Below are 21,994 nucleotides of genomic sequence, written 5' to 3' on the forward strand. Positions count from 1 at the left end.
CGACACATACAACGACACAGAGTTACACATGGAGTAAAACAAACATACAGTCAATAATACAGTATAAACAAGTCTATATACGATGTGAGCAAATGAGGTGAGATAAGGGAGTTAAAGGCAAAAAAAGGCCATGGTGGCAAAGTAAATACAATATAGCAAGTAAAACACTGGAATGGTAGATTTGCAACTCCCCTCCAAGTCTCCGACCACTACCTTGTATCCTTCTCCCTCTCGCTCTCATCCAACACTTCCCACACTGCCCCTACTCGGATGGTATCGCGCCGTCCCAACCTTCGCTCTCTCTCCCCCGCTACTCTCTCCTCTTCCATCCTATCATCTCTTCCCTCTGCTCAAACCTTCTCCAACCTATCTCCTGATTCTGCCTCCTCAACCCTCCTCTCCTCCCTTTCTGCATCCTTTGACTCTCTATGTCCCCTATCCTCCAGGCCGGCTCGGTCCTCCCCTCCCGCTCCGTGGCTCGACGACTCATTGCGAGCTCACAGAACAGGGCACCGGGCAGCCGAGCGGAAATGGAGGAAAACCGCCTCCTGCGGACCTGGCATCCTTTCACTCCCTCCTCTCTACATTTTCCTCTTCTGTCGCTGCTGCTAAAGCCACTTTCTACCACTCTAAATTCCAAGCATCTGCCTCTAACCCTAGGAAGCTCTTTGCCACCTTCTCCTCCTACCTGAATCCCCTCCCCTCCCCTCCCCCCTCCTCCCTCTCTGCAGATGACTTCGTCAACCATTTTGAAAAGAAGGTCGACGACATCCGATCCTCGTTTGCTAAGTCAAACGACACCGCTGGTTCTGCTCACACTGCCCTACCCTGTGCTCTGACCTCTTTCTCCCCTCTCTCCAGATGAAATCTCGCGTCTTGTGACGGCCGGCCGCCCAACAACCTGCCCGCTTGACCCTATCCCCTCCTCTCTTCTCCAGACCATTTCCGGAGACCTTCTCCCTTACCTCACCTCGCTCATCAACTCATCCCTGACCGCTGGCTACGTCCCTTCCGTCTTCAAGAGAGCGAGAGTTGCACCCCCTTCTGAAAAACCTACACTCGATCCCTCCGATGTCAACAACTACAGACCAGTATCCCTTCTTTCTTTTCTCTCCAAAACCCTTGAACGTGCCGTCCTTGGCCAGCTCTCCCGCTATCTCTCTCAGAATGACCTTCTTGATCCAAATCAGTCAGGTTTCAAGACTAGTCATTCAACTGAGACTGCTCTTCTCTGTATCACGGAGGCGCTCCGCACTGCTAAAGCTAACTCTCTCTCCTCTGCTCTCATCCTTCTAGACCTATCGGCTGCCTTCGATACTGTGAACCATCAGATCCTCCTCTCCACCCTCTCCGAGTTGGGCATCTCCGGCGCGGCCCACGCTTGGATTGCGTCCTACCTGACAGGTCGCTCCTACCAGGTGGCGTGGCGAGAATCCGTCTCCTCACCACGTGCTCACCACTGGTGTCCCCCAGGGCTCTGTTCTAGGCCCTCTCCTATTCTCGCTATACACCAAGTCACTTGGCTCTGTCATAACCTCACATGGTCTCTCCTATCATTGCTATGCAGACGACACACAATTAATCTTCTCCTTTCCCCTTCTGATGACCAGGTGGCGAATCGCATCTCTGCATGTCTGGCAGACATATCAGTGTGGATGACGGATCACCACCTCAAGCTGAACCTCGGCAAGACGGAGCTGCTCTTCCTCCCGGGAAGGACTGCCCGCTCCATGATCTCGCCATCACGGTTGACAACTCCACTGTGTCCTCCTCCCAGAGCGCTAAGAACCTTGGTGTGATCCTGGACAACACCCTGTGGCTCTCAACTAACATCAAGGCGGTGGCCCGTTCCTGTAGGTTCATGCTCTACAACATCCGCAGAGTACGACCCTGCCTCACACAGGAAGCGGCGCAGGTCCTAATCCAGGCACTTGTCATCTCCCGTCTGGATTACTGCAACTCGCTGTTGGCTGGGCTCCCTGCCTGTGCCATTAAACCCCTACAACTCATCCAGAACGCCGCAGCCCGTCTGGTGTTCAACCTTCCCAAGTTCTCTCTCACGTCACCCCGCTCCTCCGCTCTCTCCACTGGCTTCCAGTTGAAGTCGCATCCACTACAAGACCATGGTGCTTGCCTACGGAGCTGTGAGGGGAACGGCACCTCAGTACCTCCAGGCTCTGATCAGGCCCTACACCCAAACAAGGGCACTGCGTTCATCCACCTCTGGCCTGCTCGCCTCCCTACCACTGAGGAAGTACAGTTCCCGCTCAGCCCAGTCAAAACTGTTCGCTGCTCTGGCCCCCCAATGGTGGAACAAACTCCCTCACGACGCCAGGACAGCGGAGTCAATCACCACCTTCCGGAGACACCTGAAACCCCACCTCTTTAAGGAATACCTAGGATAGGATAAAGTAATCCTTCTCACCCCCTTAAAATATTTAGATGCACTATTGTAAAGTGGCTGCTCCACTGGATGTCATAAGGTGAATGCACCAATTTGTAAGTCGCTCTGGATAAGAGCGTCTGCTAAATGACTTAAATGTAATGTAAATGTAGATTTGCAATGGAAGAATGTGCAAAGTAGAAATAAAAATAATGGGGTGCAAAGGAGCAAAATAAATAAATAAATTAAATACAGTTGGGAAAGAGGTAGTTGTTTGGGCTAAATTAACTATTTAACTGACAGCTGTGTTTTAACTTGGTCTTGTGCACACTAACACAGTCCTGGGTTGACGTGTGGGTTTTGAGTATATGTTCTAAGCCTTCAAAAACAATAGGACAAATTACAGCGATTTACAAAGATTACCACAGTAACAATATATTCAATTCATCTTGTGGTGCTCTTTTATTAAAAACTAAAATGCTGACATGTTTCCACCTGGTGTTTTTTTTTGACAGCGCTCTTTCAACCCCCCCCTCTCTCTCTCTCTCTCACGCCCCCTCTCTCTCCCCCCACTCCTTCACTTCCCCCTCTCTCTCACCCCCCTCTTAATCTCCCACTCCTCCCTCACTTCCCTCTCTTTCTCCATCTCCTTCCTTCCTTCCTTCCATCTCTTTATCTCTATCTCTATCTCTCCGCATTTAAATGGGGCAGAGAGAGAGAGAGTTCCTGGGTTCCTGGGCCGTCTGCCAGTCTGGTTTACACACTTCATAAACACAAGACAAGATGACAACATAACAACAGACATAACTGCCACCTGCATTCCTCTTACAACCAAACCAGGTTTCAACATGTGCAATTATATCACACAGGTACAATTCTCTGTTTGCTGAGCTAGTTAAAGACTTCTAGAGCTGACCCTTGTTCAACAGAGTAGCTAGGATATTGTCCTTCATCTGTGATCAGTAAATAAGGCTGGTAAAGACCTGTATTTGTTGAGACAGACAGACAGACAGACAGACAGACAGACAGACAGACAGACAGACAGACAGACAGACAGACAGACAGACAGACAGACAGACAGACAGACAGACAGACAGACAGACAGACAGACAGACAGACAGATAGATAGATAGATAGATAGATAGATAGATAGATAGATAGATAGATAGATAGATAGATAGATAGATAGATAGATAGATAGATAGATAGATAGATTGGGGTAGGTACCGGACCCCTCAGTGATATTTGCCTTTTTCTTAATTTTTTTTGTATCATTTTTAAAACAATACAAAACATCCATAGACAAATGGCAACATACAGACGCTCACCAACATCCACAACATCACCCCTGCCCAGACCCACCTGCTCACACATCTGTCTTTCTCTCTCTCTGTTTTTCTCTCTCTCATACTCCCTCCTACACACATCTCCAGCGCCCGCATCTCTCTCTGCCACATGGCCTCAACCTGCACCATTTTGTTTCTCTCCGTCGCCCCACGCACTTTCAACATTTAGATAAACTATTTTTCAAACTAAAGAAAACAACCTAATGTACCATGTCATACTGCAGGGCTCTGCTCTGAAGTAAAACAACAAAGAGAATCATGAATTCAAACTCATTCAAACCTCTAAACTTTCTCTTTCATGTGACTAGCTAAGATCAAAGTAAAAAAAGACAAGAGGATTAAGCTTCCACGTCTGTCTCCATGAATACAACATATAATACATAACATTAAGCTTCCACGTCTGTCTCCATTGATACAACATATAATACATAACATGAAGCTTCCACGTCTGTCTGCATTGATACAACATATAATACATAACATTAAGCTTCCACGTCTGTCTGCATTGATACAACATATAATACATAACATTAAGCTTCCACGTCTGTCTCCATTGATACAACATATAATACATAACATTAAGCTTCCACGTCTGTCTCCATTGATACAACATATAATACATAACATGAAGCTTCCACGTCTGTCTGCATTGATACAACATATAATACATAACATTAAGCTTCCACGTCTGTCTCCATTGATACAACATATAATACATAACATTAAGCTTCCACGTCTGTCTCCATTGATACAACATATAATACATAACATTAAGCTTCCACGTCTGTCTCCATTGATACAACATATAATACATAACATTAAGCTTCCACGTCTGTCTCCATTGATACAACATATAATACATAACATTAAGCTTCCACGTCTGTCTCCATTGATACAACATATAATACATAACATTAAGCTTCCAACGTCTGTCTCCATTGATACAACATATAATACATAACATTAAGCTTCCACGTCAGTCTCCATTGATACAACATATAATACATAACATTAAGCTTCCACGTCTGTCTCCATAGATACAACATATAATACATAACATTAAGCTTCCACGTCTGTCTCCATTGATACAACATATAATACATAACATTAAGCTTCCACGTCTGTCACCATTGATGCAACATATACATAACATTAAGCTTCCACGTCTGTCTCCATTGATACAACATATACATAACATTAAGCTTCCACGTCTGTCTCCATTGATACAACATGTAATACATAACATTAAGCTTCCACGTCTGTCTCCATTGATACAACATATAATACATAACATTAAGCTTCCACGTCTGTCTCCATTGATACAACATATAATACATAACATTAAGCTTCCACGTCTGTCTCCATTGATACAACATACAATACATAACATTAAGCTTGTAGCAATGATAACAAAACAACTGTGTGGTGCGATAATGGAACTATATACACAAATTGATTAAGTTGCTGACAAGCCCGGAGATTGGTTTTTCACTCAGTCCAACCAACCTCTATGAGACTCCTTGCCCTGCTACAGATAGATCAAACCAGGGAGGATTTGTAATGAATGGGACACCAAGAGAAGTCAGGGAGAAAACAGTAGTTACGGTATATACAGTGCCTTGCGAAAGTATTCGGCCCCCTTGAACTTTGCGACCTTTTGCCACATTTCAGGCTTCAAACATAAAGATATAAAACTGTATTTTTTTGTGAAGAAACAACAACAAGTGGGACACAATCATGAAGTGGAACGACATTTATTGGATATTTCAAACTTTTTTAACAAATCAAAAACTGAAAAATTGGGTGTGCAATATTATTCAGCCCCCTTAAGTTAATACTTTGTAGCGCCACCTTTTGCTGCGATTACAGCTGTAAGTCGCTTGGGGTATGTCTCTATCAGTTTTGCACATCGAGAGACTGACATTTTTTCCCATTCCTCCTTGCAAAACAGCTCGAGCTCAGTGAGGTTGGATGGAGAGCATTTGTGAACAGCAGGTTTCAGTTCTTTCCACAGATTCTCGATTGGATTCAGGTCTGGACTTTGACTTGGCCATTCTAACACCTGGATATGTTTATTTTTGAACCATTCCATTGTAGATTTTGCTTTATGTTTTGGATCGTTGTCTTGTTGGAAGACAAATCTCCGTCCCAGTCTCAGGTCTTTTGCAGACTCCATCAGGTTTTCTTCCAGAATGGTCCTGTATTTGGCTCCATCCATCTTCCCATCCATTTTAACCATCTTCCCTGGCCCTGCTGAAGAAAAGCAGGCCCAAACCACGATGCTGCCACCACCATGTTTGACAGTGGGGATGGTGTGTTCAGGGTGATGAGCTGTGTTGCTTTTACGCCAAACATAACATTTTGCATTGTTGCCAAAAAGTTCAATTTTGGTTTCATCTGACCAGAGCACCTTCTTCCACATGTTTGGTGTGTCTCCCAGGTGGCTTGTGGCAAACTTTAAACGACACTTTTTATGGATATCTTTAAGAAATGGCTTTCTTCTTGCCACTCTTCCATAAAGGCCAGATTTGTGCAATATACAACTGATTGTTGTCCTATGGACAGAGTCTCCCACCTCAGCTGTAGATCTCTGCAGTTCATCCAGAGTGATCATGGGCCTCTTGGCTGCATCTCTGATCAGTCTTCTCCTTGTATGAGCTGAAAGTTTAGAGGGACGGCCAGGTCTTGGTAGATTTGCAGTGGTCTGATACTCCTTCCATTTCAATATTATCGCTTGCACAGTGCTCCTTGGGATGTTTAAAGCTTGGGAAATATTTTTGTATCCAAATCCGGCTTTAAACTTCTTCACAACAGTATCTCGGACCTGCCTGGTGTGTTCCTTGTTCTTCATGATGCTCTCTGCGCTTTTAACGGACCTCTGAGACTATCACAGTGCAGGTGCATTTATACGGAGACTTGATTACACACAGGTGGATTGTATTTATCATCATTAGTCATTTAGGTCAACATTGGATCATTCAGAGATCCTCACTGAACTTCTGGAGAGAGTTTGCTGCACTGAAAGTAAAGGGGCTGAATAATTTTGCACGCCCAATTTTTCTTTTTGTTAAAAAAGTTTGAAATATTCAATAAATGTCGTTCCACTTAATTGTTGTTGATTCTTCACAAAAAATACAGTTTTATATCTTTATGTTTGAAGCCTGAAATGTGGCAAAAGGTCGCAAAGTTCAAGGGGGCCGAATACTTTCGCAAGGCACTGTAGGTGCATGTCAGTGCTGGACCAGGCAGTATGTTACCGTACTGACTATGTTTATACTCCGCCAGAGTAGCTGGTTGCTGTACATTGTATATCAGCAGGACCTTTACAAAATCTATCAAAAGTGCACCAGCAGTGACAATGTACTTTCAATCACTTCTCTGCCTCGCTGTGCAATACTGCTCCGATATCTGACTTCTGAGTGGCAATAGAAAGCAGACTTATCTCTGCCAAAACATTCAAGAAATGGTACTTCATTGTAGTCAGCAGCACGACCAGGTGAATAGGTATTTGCTTTTCCCTTTAGCGTTGCATCAACCTCATAAGTGGGCGTCTCTGCCTGCTCCCAGTTCTTACTTGCTGATGTTGGTGTACGTTTTAGGATTCAAAACAACCGTGTGGTGGGATGATTGCTCTTGGGATGGAACTATACACAACCCGGATACTGATTGATTGGCACTTCATAAATATGTGAATTTGCACAAATGAACCCAAATAAACTTTATGAAACCTTATGGAATCTCACAGAACCTTACTGACCCATGGAACTCAAGGAAGTAACGGAACAGAACCTTACTGAGCCATGGAATTCAAGGAAGTAACGGAACAGAACCTTACTGACCCATGGAATTCAAGGAAGTAACGGAACAGAACCTTACTGACCCATGGAACTCAAGGAAGTAACGGAACAGAACCTTACCAGTTGCCGGGTGCAGGTAGAACCTTCCCCCCTCGTTGCCAGAGACGATGGAGTAGACGATGGGTTCCGTCTCGGTCCCGTCTCTAGTGAGGGCAGAGACGCTGATGACCTCTGTTCCTACCAAGGTGGATTCTGGGATCTGGGCGGAGTACTCCTGGCTCAGGAACACCGGCTGGTAGTCGCTCAGGTCGACAACGTGCACCGTAACTGTGGCAACGGAGTACAGTTGTCGGGGAAGCCCCCGGTCTGTGGCTTTGACCTTGAGTTCAAAGGTCGACCGTGTGTTTTCAGCCAGCGACCTCTCCAGGCGCAGGATACCGGAGAACTCTTCCAATGAGAAGTGGCCGCTGTTGTCCTCGAGTAGAGAATACTTCACCTCTGAGTTTATACCTGCAGAAGGAGAGGAGAGAATAGGAGTCAGTCTGGTTGTTCTGAGCAGAGACTATTTCATATAGAGACAGGACACTATCTAGCTACTATTATCTCTATGACATTTCACCTCAGAGATCATATCTGCCGGAGGAGAATAGGAATTATCAGTCTGGTTGGTTTGGCACGACGAATTTGGGTTTCTTCCAAAGTATGCTAGGAGTTAATGGCCTTATCAAAGCTGTATCAAAACAATATGCATTGTGCAAATATGAAGAACAATAAAATAATAAACTTCCACAATAAACGTCCATCCATAATAAACATCTATAACAAACAGCCAAACATCCATAATAAACATCCATAATAAACATCCATAATAAACAACCATAATAAACATCCATAATAAACAACCATAATAAACATCAATAATAAACATCAATAATAAACATCCATAATAAACAGCCATAATAAACATCCACAATAAACAACCACAATAAACATAAATAATAAACATCCATAATAAACATCCATAATAAACATCTAAACATCCATAATAAACATCAATAATAAACATCCATAATAAACATCAATAATAAACATCCATAATAAACATCAATAATAAACATCCATAATAAACATCTAAACATCCATAATAAACATCCATAATAAACATCCATAATAAACATCCACAATAAACATAAATAATAAACATCCATAATAAACATCAAAACATCCACAATAAACATCCATAATAAACATCCATAATAAACATCCACAATAAACATCAATAATAAACATCCATAATAAACATCAAAACATCCACAATAAACATCCATAATAAACATCCATAATAAACATCCACAATAAACATCAATAATAAACATCCATAATAAACATCCATAATAAACATCAATAATAAACATCAATAATAAACATCAATAATAAACATCCATAATAAACACCAATAATAAACATCCATAATAAACATCAATAATAAACATCAATAATAAACATCAATAATAAACATCAATAATAAACATCCATAATAAACATCAATAATAAACATCAATAATAAACATCAATAATAAACATCAATAATAAACACCAATAATAAACATCCATAATAAACATCCATAATAAACATCAATAATAAACATCCAAACATCCATAATAAACATCCATAATAAACATCCAAACATCCATAATAAACATCCAAACATCCATAATAAACATCAATAATAAACATCAATAATAAACATCAATAATAAACAACCATAATAAACATCCAAACATCCATAATAAACATCCAAACATCAATAATAAACATCAATAATAAACAACCATAATAAACATCCATAATAAACATCCATAATAAACACCAATAATAAACATCAATAATAAACATCAATAATAAACATCAATAATAAACATCAATAATAAACAACCATAATAAACATCCAAACATCCATAATAAACATCCAAACATCAATAATAAACATCAATAATAAACAACCATAATAAACATCCATAATAAACATCCATAATAAACACCAATAATAAACATCCATAATAAACATCCATAATAAACATCCATAATAAACATCCATAATAAACATCCATAATAAACATCCATAATAAACATCCATAATAAACATCCATAATAAACATCCATAATAAACATCCAAACATCCATAATAAACATCCATAATAAACATCCAAACATCCATAATAAACATCCAAACATCCATAATAAACACCAATAATAAACATCCATAATAAACATCCATAATAAACATCCATAATAAACATCCATAATAAACATCCATAATAAACATCCAAACATCCATAATAAACATCCATAATAAACATCCAAACATCCATAATAAACATCCATAATAAACATCCAAACATCCATAATAAACATCAATAATAAACATCAATAATAAACATCCATAATAAACATCCATAATAAACATCCAAACATCCATAATAAACATCAATAATAAACATCAATAATAAACATCCATAATAAACAGCCATAATAAACATCCATAATAAACATCCATAATAAACACCAATAATAAACATCCATAATAAACAACCATAATAAACATCAATAATAAACATCAATAATAAACATCCATAATAAACAACCATAATAAACATCAATAATAAACATCAATAATAAACATCCATAATAAACAGCCATAATAAACATCAATAATAAACATCCATAATAAACAACCATAATAAACATCAATAATAAACATCAATAATAAACATCAATAATAAACATCCAAACATCCATAATAAACATCAATAATAAACATCCATAATAAACAACCATAATAAACATCCAAACATCCATAATAAACATCAATAATAAACATCAATAATAAACATCAATAATAAACATCCAAACATCCATAATAAACATCAATAATAAACATCAATAATAAACATCCATAATAAACATCAATAATAAACACCAATAATAAACATCCATAATAAACATCCATAATAAACATCAATAATAAACATCAATAATAAACATCAATAATAAACATCCAAACATCCATAATAAACATCCATAATAAACATCAATAATAAACATCAATAATAAACATCCAAACATCCATAATAAACATCAATAATAAACATCAATAATAAACATCCATAATAAACATCAATAATAAACACCAATAATAAACATCCATAATAAACATCCATAATAAACATCAATAATAAACATCAATAATAAACATCCAAACATCCATAATAAACATCAATAATAAACATCCAAACATCCATAATAAACATCCATAATAAACATCCAAACATCCATAATAAACACCAATAATAAACATCCATAATAAACATCAATAATAAACATCCATAATAAACATCCATAATAAACATCCATAATAAACATCCAAACATCCATAATAAACATCCATAATAAACATCCATAATAAACATCCATAATAAACATCAATAATAAACATCAATAATAAACATCCATAATAAACAGCCATAATAAACATCCATAATAAACATCCATAATAAACAGCCATAATAAACATCCATAATAAACATCAATAATAAACATCAATAATAAACATCCATAATAAACAGCCATAATAAACATCAATAATAAACATCCATAATAAACATCAATAATAAACATCAATAATAAACATCAATAATAAACATCCATAATAAACATCAATAATAAACATCCATAATAAACATCCATAATAAACATCAATAATAAACATCCATAATAAACATCAATAATAAACATCAATAATAAACATCAATAATAAACATCCATAATAAACATCCATAATAAACATCAATAATAAACATCCATAATAAACAGCCATAATAAACATCCATAATAAACATCAATAATAAACATCAATAATAAACATCAATAATAAACATCCATAATAAACATCAATAATAAACATCAATAATAAACATCAATAATAAACATCCATAATAAACATCAATAATAAACAGCCATAATAAACATCAATAATAAACATCAATAATAAACATCAATAATAAACATCCATAATAAACATCCATAATAAACATCAATAATAAACATCCATAATAAACAGCCATAATAAACATCCATAATAAACATCAATAATAAACATCAATAATAAACATCAATAATAAACATCCATAATAAACAGCCACAGGGTAATACATGATTAGCTATGTGTTTCTACACACCTACAGGACTGGCCCTGTTCCTCAGGATAATACATGATTAGGTATGTGTTCGAAGGTTAACAATGAGGTAAGGCATGGGGGAAGTTTATGCAAGAGGGCTTTATAGACAAAATGAGAGCAATGTATCGATCTAGGAGACTTCAAAGAGGGCCAGCCTACTTTCTGATACAGAATGCATGCGATGTGTCCTGAACCCGCTGCCCGTAATAAAGCATAGTTGTCACGGTAGTTTAAACATGGATTGGACCAAGGTGCCGCAGGGTAGGCGTACATTTTGAATTTATTAAATGAACACCAAAAAAACAAGAAAGATAAACGACAGGTAAAGTTTTCTAGCACTAACACAGCAACTATACAAAAACAAGATCCCACAAACTAAGGTGGGAAAAAAGACTGCCTAAGTATGATCCCCAATCAGAGACAACGATAAACAGCTGCCTCTGATTGGGAACCATACTAGACCAACAAAGAAATAGAAACATAGATTTGCCCACCCAAGTCACACCCTGACCTAACCAAATAGAGAATAAACAAGGCTCTCTAAGGTCAGGGCGTGACAATAGTGCACTGTGATAAACTGCATCCAATGATTTCAGTGTATTGGCAGCTGTATTCATATAGATGGTGTTGCCATTGTCTAAAGCGAACAGGATTGTTAACTGAATTATTTGTTTTCTACTATTTGACAAAAGACTGGACCTGTTCCTATAGAAGAAGTCCATTTGAATTCTTAATTTCTTAACCAACTCATCAACATGATTTTTGAAAGATAAGCTTTTCATCAATTCAGATGCCCAGATATTTATAAGCGGGCACATGAACAATGCATAAATTAGTGATGCATTTGATGACTCATAACCCGCAGTCTCGGTGGTTATATCCACAGGGCAGGCAGATTTAAGCTCATGAAATATTGTGTTTGATGAAGGACGGGTGTGTGGTGGTCACGAAGTATATCGGAGAACTGTCTCTATGTTATGACCTGGGGGATAGGAGAATAGTCTCTATGTTATGACCTGGGGGATAGGAGAATAGTCTCTATGTTATAACCTGGGGGATAGGAGAATAGTCTCTATGTTATGACCTGGGGGATAGGAGAATAGTCTCTATGTTATGACCTGGGGGATAGTTGAATAGTCTCTATGTTATGACTTGGGGGATAGGAGAATAGTCTCTATGTTATGACCTGGGGGATAGGAGAATAGTCTCTATGTTATGACCTGGGGGATAGGAGAATAGTCTCTATGTTATGACCTGGGGGATAGTTGAATAGTCTCTATGTTATGACCTGGGGGATAGGAGAATAGTCTCTATGTTATGACCTGGGGGATAGGAGAATAGTCTCTATGTTATGACCTGGGGGATAGGAGAATCGTCTCTATGTTATGACCTGGGGGATAGTTGAATAGTCTCTATGTTATGACCTGGGGGATAGGAGAATAGTCTCTATGTTATGACCTGGGGGATAGTTGAATAGTCTCTATGTTATGACCTGGGGGATATGAGAATAGTCTCTATGTTATGACCTGGGGGATAGTTGAATAGTCTCTATGTTATGACCTGGGGGATAGGAGAATAGTCTCTATGTTATAACCTGGGGGATAGTTGAATAGTCTCTATGTTATGACCTGGGGGATAGGAGAATAGTCTCTATGTTATGACCTGGGGGATAGGAGAATAGTATTATAGTATTTCGTCGTCTCCTATCTGTCGTCTCCTATCTGTCCAACACGTTCACCGTCTACCGTAGCACTGTAGTACTATCACACTCAACTGAACGTCTTGATTAGTGTAGTGTTAGCTAGCTACATAGCTAGCTACATAGTTGTCTTTGCTGTCTTCGTATCCAAGATAATTGTGTAGCTTAGAGTGTGGAGTCTTAGAGTGATAATTGCGTTATTATCGTATTTCGTCGCCCTCCTATCTGCCTAGCAGCTAGCCAGCTAGCATACGTTCACCGGCTACCGTAGCACTGTAGTAACTATCACACTCAACTGAACGACTTGATTAGTGTAGTGTTAGCTAGCTACATAGCTAGCTACATAGTTGTCTTTGCTGTCTTCGTATCCAAGATAATTGTGTAGCTTAGAGTGTGGAGTCTTAGAGTGATAATTGCGTTATTATCGTATTTCGTCGCCCTCCTATCTGCCTAGCAGCTAGCCAGCTAGCATACGTTCACCGGCTACCGTAGCACTGTAGTAACTATCACACTCAACCGAACGACTTGATTAGTGTAGTATTAGATAGCTACATAGTTGTCTTTGCTGTCTTCGTATCCAAGATAATTGTGTAGTTTAGAGTGTGTAGTCTTAGAGTGATTATCTTAATTCACCGAGGTTAGCTAGCCAGCTATTTTGTCGTCCTTAACGTAGGAGACACTCCTAGCTAGCCAATAGCCAGCCAACGTCTACTGAATAGAACTTTCGCATTCCGGTCGCATTCCGCGTCGCTCCACAGGTAGTATCACTTTTTCACTGCATTTCATTACAGTCCCAACGGTGTGATTTGTTTGATCGTAGCTAGCTACATAGCTAGCTACATAGCCGTCTTTGTTTCAAAGATAATTGTGTAGTCTAGAGCGATTTTCTAGGTTAGCTAGCCAGCTATTGTCGTTCTCCTAACGCAACGTAACGTAACCAACACTGCTAGCTAGCCAGCTAGCTCCCGATAAGCAGCATTGTAGAAACTTCACACTCAACGGTACGACTTGATTAGGGTAGTGTCAACAACGCAGCTAGCCTACCCCAGCAGTACTCTATCATTTTAATCATTTTAGTCAATTAGATTCTTGCTACGTAAGCTTAACTTTCTGAACATTCGAGACGTATAGTCCACTTGTCATTCCAATCTCCTCTGCATTAGCGTAGCCTCTTCTCTAGCCTGTCAACTATGTGTCTGTCTATCCCTGTTCTCTCCTCTCTGCACAGACCATACAAACGCTCCACACCGCATGGCCGCAGCCACCCTAATCTGGTGGTCCCAGCGCGCACGACCCACGTGGAGTTCCAGGTCTCCGGTAGCCTCTGGAACTGCCGATCTGCGGCCAACAAGGCAGAGTTCATCTCAGCCTATGTCTCCCTCCAGTCCTCGACTTCTTGGCTCTGACGGAAACATGGATCACCACAGACAACACCGCTACTCCTACTGCTCTCTCTTCGTCCGCCCACGTGCTCTCGCACACCCCGAGAGCTTCTGGTCAGCGGGGTGGTGGCACCGGGATCCTCATCTCTCCCAAGTGGTCATTCTCTCTTTCTCCCCTTACCCATCTGTCTATCGCCTCCTTTGAATTCCATGCTGTCACAGTTACCAGCCCTTTCAAGCTTAACATCCTTATCATTTATCGCCCTCCAGGTTCCTCGGAGAGTTCATCAATGAGCTTGATGCCTTGATAAGCTCCTTTCCTGAGGACGGCTCACCTCTCACAGTTCTGGGCGACTTTAACCTCCCCACGTCTACCTTTGACTCATTCCTCTCTGCCTCCTTCTTTCCACTCCTCTCCTCTTTGACCTCACCCTCTCACCTTCCCCCTACTCACAAGGCAGGCAATACGCTCGACCTCATCTTTACTAGATGCTGTTCCTCCACTAACCTCATTGCTACTCCCCTCCAAGTCTCCGACCACTACCTTGTATCCTTTTCCCTCTCGCTCTCATCCAACACTTCCCACACTGCCCCTACTCGGATGGTATCGCGCCGTCCCAACCTTCGCTCTCTCTCCCCGCTACTCTCTCCTCTTCCATCCTATCATCTCTTCCCTCTGCTCAAACCTTCTCCAACCTATCTCCTGATTCTGCCTCCTCAACCCTCCTCTCCTCCCTTTCTGCATCCTTTGACTCTCTATGTCCCCTATCCTCCAGGCCGGCTCGGTCCTCCCCTCCCGCTCCGTGGCTCGACGACTCATTGCGAGCTCACAGAACAGGGCTCCGGGCAGCCGAGCGGAAATGGAGGAAAACTCGCCTCCCTGCAGACCTGGCATCCTTTCACTCCCTCCTCTCTACATTTTCCTCCTCTGTCTCTGCTGCTAAAGCCACTTTCTACCACTCTAAATTCCAAGCATCTGCCTCTAACCCTAGGAAGCTCTTTGCCACCTTCTCCTCCCTCTTGAATCCTCCTCCCCCTCCCCCCCTCCTCCCTCTCTGCAGATGACTTCGTCAACCATTTTGAAAAGAAGGTCGACGACATCCGATCCTCGTTTGCTAAGTCAAACGACACCGCTGGTTCTGCTCACACTGCCCTACCCTGTGCTCTGACCTCTTTCTCCCTCTCTCTCCAGATGACATCTCGCGTCTTGTGACGGCCGGCCGCCCAACAACCTGCCCGCTTGACCCTATCCCCTCCTCTCTTCTCCAGACCATCTCCGGTGACCTTCTCCCTTACCTCACCTCGCTCATCAACTCATCCCTGACCGCTGGCTACGTCCCTCCCGTCTTCAAGAGAGCGAGAGTTGCACCCCTTCTGAAAAAACCTACACTCGATCCCTCCGATGTCAACAACTACAGACCAGTATCCCTTCTTTCTTTTCTCTCCAAAACTCTTGAACGTGCCGTCCTTGGCCAGCTCTCCCGCTATCTCTCTCAGAATGACCTTCTTGATCCAAATCAGTCAGGTTTCAAGACTAGTCATTCAACTGAGACTGCTCTTCTCTGTATCACGGAGGCGCTCCGCACTGCTAAAGCTAACTCTCTCTCCTCTGCTCTCGTCCTTCTAGACCTATCGGCTGCCTTCGATACTGTGAACCATCAGATCCTCCTCTCCACCCTCTCCGAGTTGGGCATCTCCGGCGCGGCCCACGCTTGGATTGCGTCCTACCTGACAGGTCGCTCCTACCAGGTGGCGTGGCGAGAATCCGTCTCCTCACCACGTGCTCTCACCACTGGTGTCCCCCAGGGCTCTGTTCTAGGCCCTCTCCTATTCTCGCTATACACCAAGTCACTTGGCTCTGTCATAACCTCACATGGTCTCTCCTATCATTGCTATGCAGACGACACACAATTAATCTTCTCCTTTCCCCCTTCTGACGACCAGGTGGCGAATCGCATCTCTGCATGTCTGGCAGACATATCAGTGTGGATGACGGATCATCACCTCAAGCTGAACCTCGGCAAGACGGAGCTGCTCTTCCTCCCGGGAAGGACTGCCCGTTCCATGATCTCGCCATCACGGTTGACAACTCCATTGTGTCCTCGTCCCAGAGCGCTAAGAACCTTGGCGTGATCCTGGACAACACCCTGTCGTTCTCAAATAACATCAAGGCGGTGGCCCGTTCCTGTAGGTTCATGCTCTACAACATCCGTAGAGTACGACCCTGCCTCACACAGGAAGCGGCGCAGGTCCTAATCCAGGCACTTGTCATCTCCCGTCTGGATTACTGCAACTCGCTGTTGGCTGGGCTCCCTGCCTGTGCCATTAAACCCCTACAACTCATCCAGAACGCCGCAGCCCGTCTGGTGTTCAACCTTCCCAAGTTCTCTCACGTCACCCCGCTCCTCCGCTCTCTCCACTGGCTTCCAGTTGAAGCTCGCATCCGCTACAAGACCATGGTGCTTGCCTACGGAGCTGTGAGGGGAACGGCACCTCACTACCTCCAGGCTCTGATCAGGCCCTACACCCAAACAAGGGCACTGCGTTCATCCACCTCTGGCCTGCTCGCCTCCCTACCACTGAGGAAGTACAGTTCCCGCTCAGCCCAGTCAAAACTGTTCGCTGCTCTGGCCCCCCAATGGTGGAACAAACTCCCTCACGACGCCAGGACAGCGGAGTCAATCACCACCTTCCGGAGACACCTGAAACCCCACCTCTTTAAGGAATACCTAGGATAGGATAAAGTAATCCTTCTCCCCCCCTTAAAAGACCTAGATGCACTATTGTAAAGTGGCTGTTCCACTGGATGTCATAAGGTGAAAGCACCAATTTGTAAGTCGCTCTGGATAAGAGCGTCTGCTAAATGACTTAAATGTAAATGTAAATGTAAAATAGTCTCTGTTATGACCTGGGGGATAGGAGAATAGTCTCTATGTTATGACCTGGGGGATAGGAAAACCGTCTCTACCTTGGTAAGTATATTGGTTTAGAGCCTCTGCTACATAAAGGGGAGATTTAGATTTGACCATAGAAATAGAATTACTAGGTCAGACAAAGCCCCTCAAACCATACCTCAAAACGTCAATGTCCATTCTAGTCATTCTGATTCTATATATTTTGGCCCATAGAAATAGAATAACTAGATCAACAAATCCCATTTCAGACTATCCCTCAGAATGGGAATGTCTACTCTATTCATTTTATCTCAATAATATGACTTACCAGTGTCAGGGTCTTTGGCGTAGATGACAGCGATGGGTGTCCTGATGGTGGTGTTGTCGAACACAGTGACTTCATAGTGGTTGTTCGAGAACTTGGGAGGGTTGTCATTCATATCCTGGATCATAAGTAAGATGTCTGCTTGGCAGGAGCGGCCTCCACCGTCTGTGACTTTAACTACCAGATCATACTCCCTCACCATCTCCCGGTCCAACTGGGCCAGAGTGAACAATTCCCCTTGTCACAAATAAAAATGACAAATAATTAGATGAACATAAAAGATGCTTAACTTATTCCTTCTATCTCCTAGTGGAGCAGAGGGTATACAGTACAGTAAATGTATAGATGGAAACTGACTGACTGACTGAAAAACACACTGAGATGTATATCAAAATGGTGGGGGAAACGCTGAGATGTATATCAAAATGGTGGAGAAAAAACACTGAGATGTATATCAAAATGGTGGGGAAAAACACTGAGATGTATATCAAAATGGTGGGGGAAACGCTGAGATGTATATCAAAATGGTGGGAAACACGCTGAGATGTATATCAAAATAGTGGGAAAAAAACCTTAGATGTACAGTACCAGACAAAAGTTTTGACACACCTACTATTTTTTTGCTATTTTCTACATTGTAGAATAATAGTGAAGATATCAAAACTATGAATTACACATGTGGAATCATGTAGTAACGAAAAAGTAACAAATCAAAATATATTTTAGATTTTAGATTCTTCAAAGTAGCCACCCTTTGCCTTGAAGATAGCGTTGCACACTCTTGGCATTCTCTCAACCAGCTTCATGAGGAATGCTTTTACAACAGTCTTGAAGGAGTTCTCACATATGCAGAGCACTTTTTGGCTGGTTTCTTTCACTCTGCGGTCCGACTCATCCCAAACCATCTCAATTGGGTTGAGGTCGGATGATTGTGGTGGCCAGGTCATCTGACGCAGCACTCCATCACGCTCCTTCTTGGTCAAATAACCCTTACACAACCTGAAGGTGTGTTTTGGGTAATTTTCCTGTTGAAAAACAAATGATAGTCCCACTCCAGATGGGATGGCTTATCGCTGCAGAATGCTGTGGTAGCCATGCTGGTTAAGTGTGCCTTGAATTCTAATTAAATCACAGACAGTGTCACCAGCAAAGCACCCCCACACCATCACACTTCCTCCTCCATGCTTCATGATGGGAACCACACATGTGGAGAACATCCGTTCACTACATCCGTAGTGGTTTCTTTGCAGCAATTTGACCATGAAGGCCTGATTCAGGTCTCCTCTGAACAGTTGAAGTTGAGATGTGTCTGTTACTTGAACTCTGTGAAGCATTTATTTTGGCTGCAATCTGAGATGCAGATAACTAATGAACTTATCCTCTGCAGCAGAGGTAACTCTGGGTCTTCCTTTCCTGTGGCGGTCCTCATGAGAGCCAGTTAACTCTAATGAACTTATCCTCTGCAGCAGAGGTAACTCTGGGTCTTCCTTTCCTGTGGCGGTCCTCATGAGAGCCAGTTTCATCATAGCGCTTGATGGTTTTTGCGACTGCTTTCAAAATTCTTTAAATTTTCCGGATTGACTGATCTTCATGTCTTAAAGTAATGATGGACTGTCGTTTCTCTTTGCTTATTTGAGCTGTTCTTGCCATAATATGAACTTGGTCTTTTACCAAATAGGGCTGTATACCAACCCTACCTTGTCACAACACAGATGATTGGCTCAAACGCATTTAGAAGGAAAGAAATTACACAAATAAACTTTTAACAAGGCACACCTGTTAATTGAAATGCATTCCAGGTGACTACCTCATGAAGTTGGTTGAGAGAATGCAAAGACATGTGCAAAGCTGTCATCAAGGCAAAGGGTGCCTACATTGAAGAATCTCAAACATAAAATATATTTAGATTTGTTTAACACTTTTTTGGTTACTACATGATTCCATATGTGTTATTTCATAGTTTTGATGTCTTCACTATTATTCTAAAATGTAGAAAATAGTAAAAAATGAAGAAAAACCCTGGAATGAGTAGGTGTGTCCAGACGTTTGACCGGTACAGTATTTCAAAATGATGGGAAAAAAGGGCCAGACAGTAGGCCTATGCATTCTTTAAAAATAGCATCACAGTTTACAAAATATTTACTGAAATCTATCAAAAAGAAACCATGAGAAGTACAAATAAATCACAACATATTTACATTTCTTGTAGTCATTCACAGTTCTATCAGCGCCAAACCATTACTTTGGGTTGAAGGCCACGTTAAAGCTTCTCCTAGCATATATGTATTGTGATAGGACAAATTATTGACATTATGAGCTCTGATTGGCTTACAATAATGAAGCTAGGCTAGTGCTATGACAAACAGGAAGTATGTTTGATGAGACGCCAAAGCACCAAACATGGGAAAAAACAACAACTATTTATGGTGGTCTGACAGTGCACCATCTTGTCTTCTTGAAGACTTCTGTTTAAGTATTTTGGAAGAATGGAGATGCCATCTGTCAAACCAAACTAATAATGGATTTCACTTAGGACCTCCATTTGTTTAGACCCCACATAAAGGTAGTCTCTAACCTGTCTTTTGATCAAGATGGAACTTGTCTGCGTTGGGACCGTGGAGGGTGTAGGACACTAGTCCGTTGGTGCCGATGTCTGGGTCCGACGCTGAAACCTTCAGTATGAACATGCTTGACGGGGAATTCTCCATGACGACCTCTGTGTACAGCAACTGGACAGAAACATTGATAGTTAGCTACATCTTAGGTCAAATTGCAGTTGTTGATATTTTATTCATGCTTTAGGTAGGCTACTGCTCATTAATGTGTTACGTATGTATGAACTGTTATAAAGTCCTGATGTAGGTACAACATGTTACCGCTATCTACAGGAATCTAAGTGTCTACAGTCATGGCTGACTGACATACCTGCTCACACAGAGGACTGTTATCGTTGATGTCTAGGACATGGACCTCTACAGTGGCAGGGGCCTCGAATCTCCCGTCAGTAACTCGTATTTTCAGGGAGTAGTTATCTTTAGCCTCACGGTCAAGAGACTCTTTGAGGACCAGCCTCCATTCCTCTCCCTCTTGCACAATGGAGAACTGGCCTAATGGGTCTCCGTCTAAGGAAAAACATTTGAATGTAATACATGCATGTCAATGCTACCTGGGGGCCTATATGGGTTTGATCATGTCCATCACATTTCTTCCTGTCAATGTAGTCACTTTTACACTTAGAATGAACCATTATAGAATATATATTTCTCTGTTATAATGATCCAGTATAGACAATATATTGTTCTCTTCTAATAAGCCGTTGTTATAGTAGATACTGTGTATTGCTCTGGAGAAATACTGTGCCCATCTGTTTCTTATTAAAATGTTGTCCATAATGCTGATAGACCTGAAAAACTACCATTCAACTACTTCAAGAAAGTGTATGTGATCAATCATTCAATCAACCAAATGAATCAATCAACAAGACTCACCTGTGATGTAACACGTGATCTGCCTGTTTTCTTTAGTCACATCCATATCAACGTTCGTCAGGCTCATGATGACCTCCCCAGGCCTAGTGTTCTCCATGACAGACCCATGGTACACGTCCTCCGTGAACCGAGGAGGGTTGTCGTTCTCGTCAGTCACCGTCACCTCCACCAGAACCGAGGACGAGAGCTTCACCTCCCCCCCGTGGTCAGTAGCCACCACTGTGAAGCTGTAGTGCTGAGTCATCTCACAGTCCGTCTCTCTCAGAGTAGTTATCCAACCGCTCTCACTGTCGATGGAGAAGACATCGGTGATGTCATCGGGTTCGGCTTCCAAGGTGTAGGTCACCTGTCCATTAGTGTCCTGGTCAGGGTCGTTGGCCGTCACCTGGATGGATGGATTCATTCATTCATTAAAACTAAACTGTTATTGCCCTAAATGAG

General features: G+C 41.6%; 1 protein-coding gene across 1 annotated transcript in view; it reads right to left on the reverse strand.

Moving 5' to 3' along the window:
* Positions 1 to 21,994, reverse strand: part of fat2 (FAT atypical cadherin 2) — an 83,599-nt gene that overhangs the window by 32,040 nt on the left and 29,565 nt on the right. The window contains exons 12-16 of the mRNA XM_065018347.1: positions 21,554 to 21,945; positions 20,991 to 21,187; positions 20,641 to 20,794; positions 18,069 to 18,302; positions 7,647 to 8,036 (exon numbers count right to left, since the gene is read on the reverse strand). Of these exons, the coding sequence (XP_064874419.1) occupies positions 7,647 to 8,036; positions 18,069 to 18,302; positions 20,641 to 20,794; positions 20,991 to 21,187; positions 21,554 to 21,945 (1,367 nt within the window). The remainder of the gene's footprint in view (positions 1 to 7,646; positions 8,037 to 18,068; positions 18,303 to 20,640; positions 20,795 to 20,990; positions 21,188 to 21,553; positions 21,946 to 21,994) is intronic.

Source organism: Oncorhynchus nerka, linkage group LG5 (genome assembly GCF_034236695.1).
Source record: "Oncorhynchus nerka isolate Pitt River linkage group LG5, Oner_Uvic_2.0, whole genome shotgun sequence".
NCBI lineage: Eukaryota > Metazoa > Chordata > Actinopteri > Salmoniformes > Salmonidae > Oncorhynchus > Oncorhynchus nerka.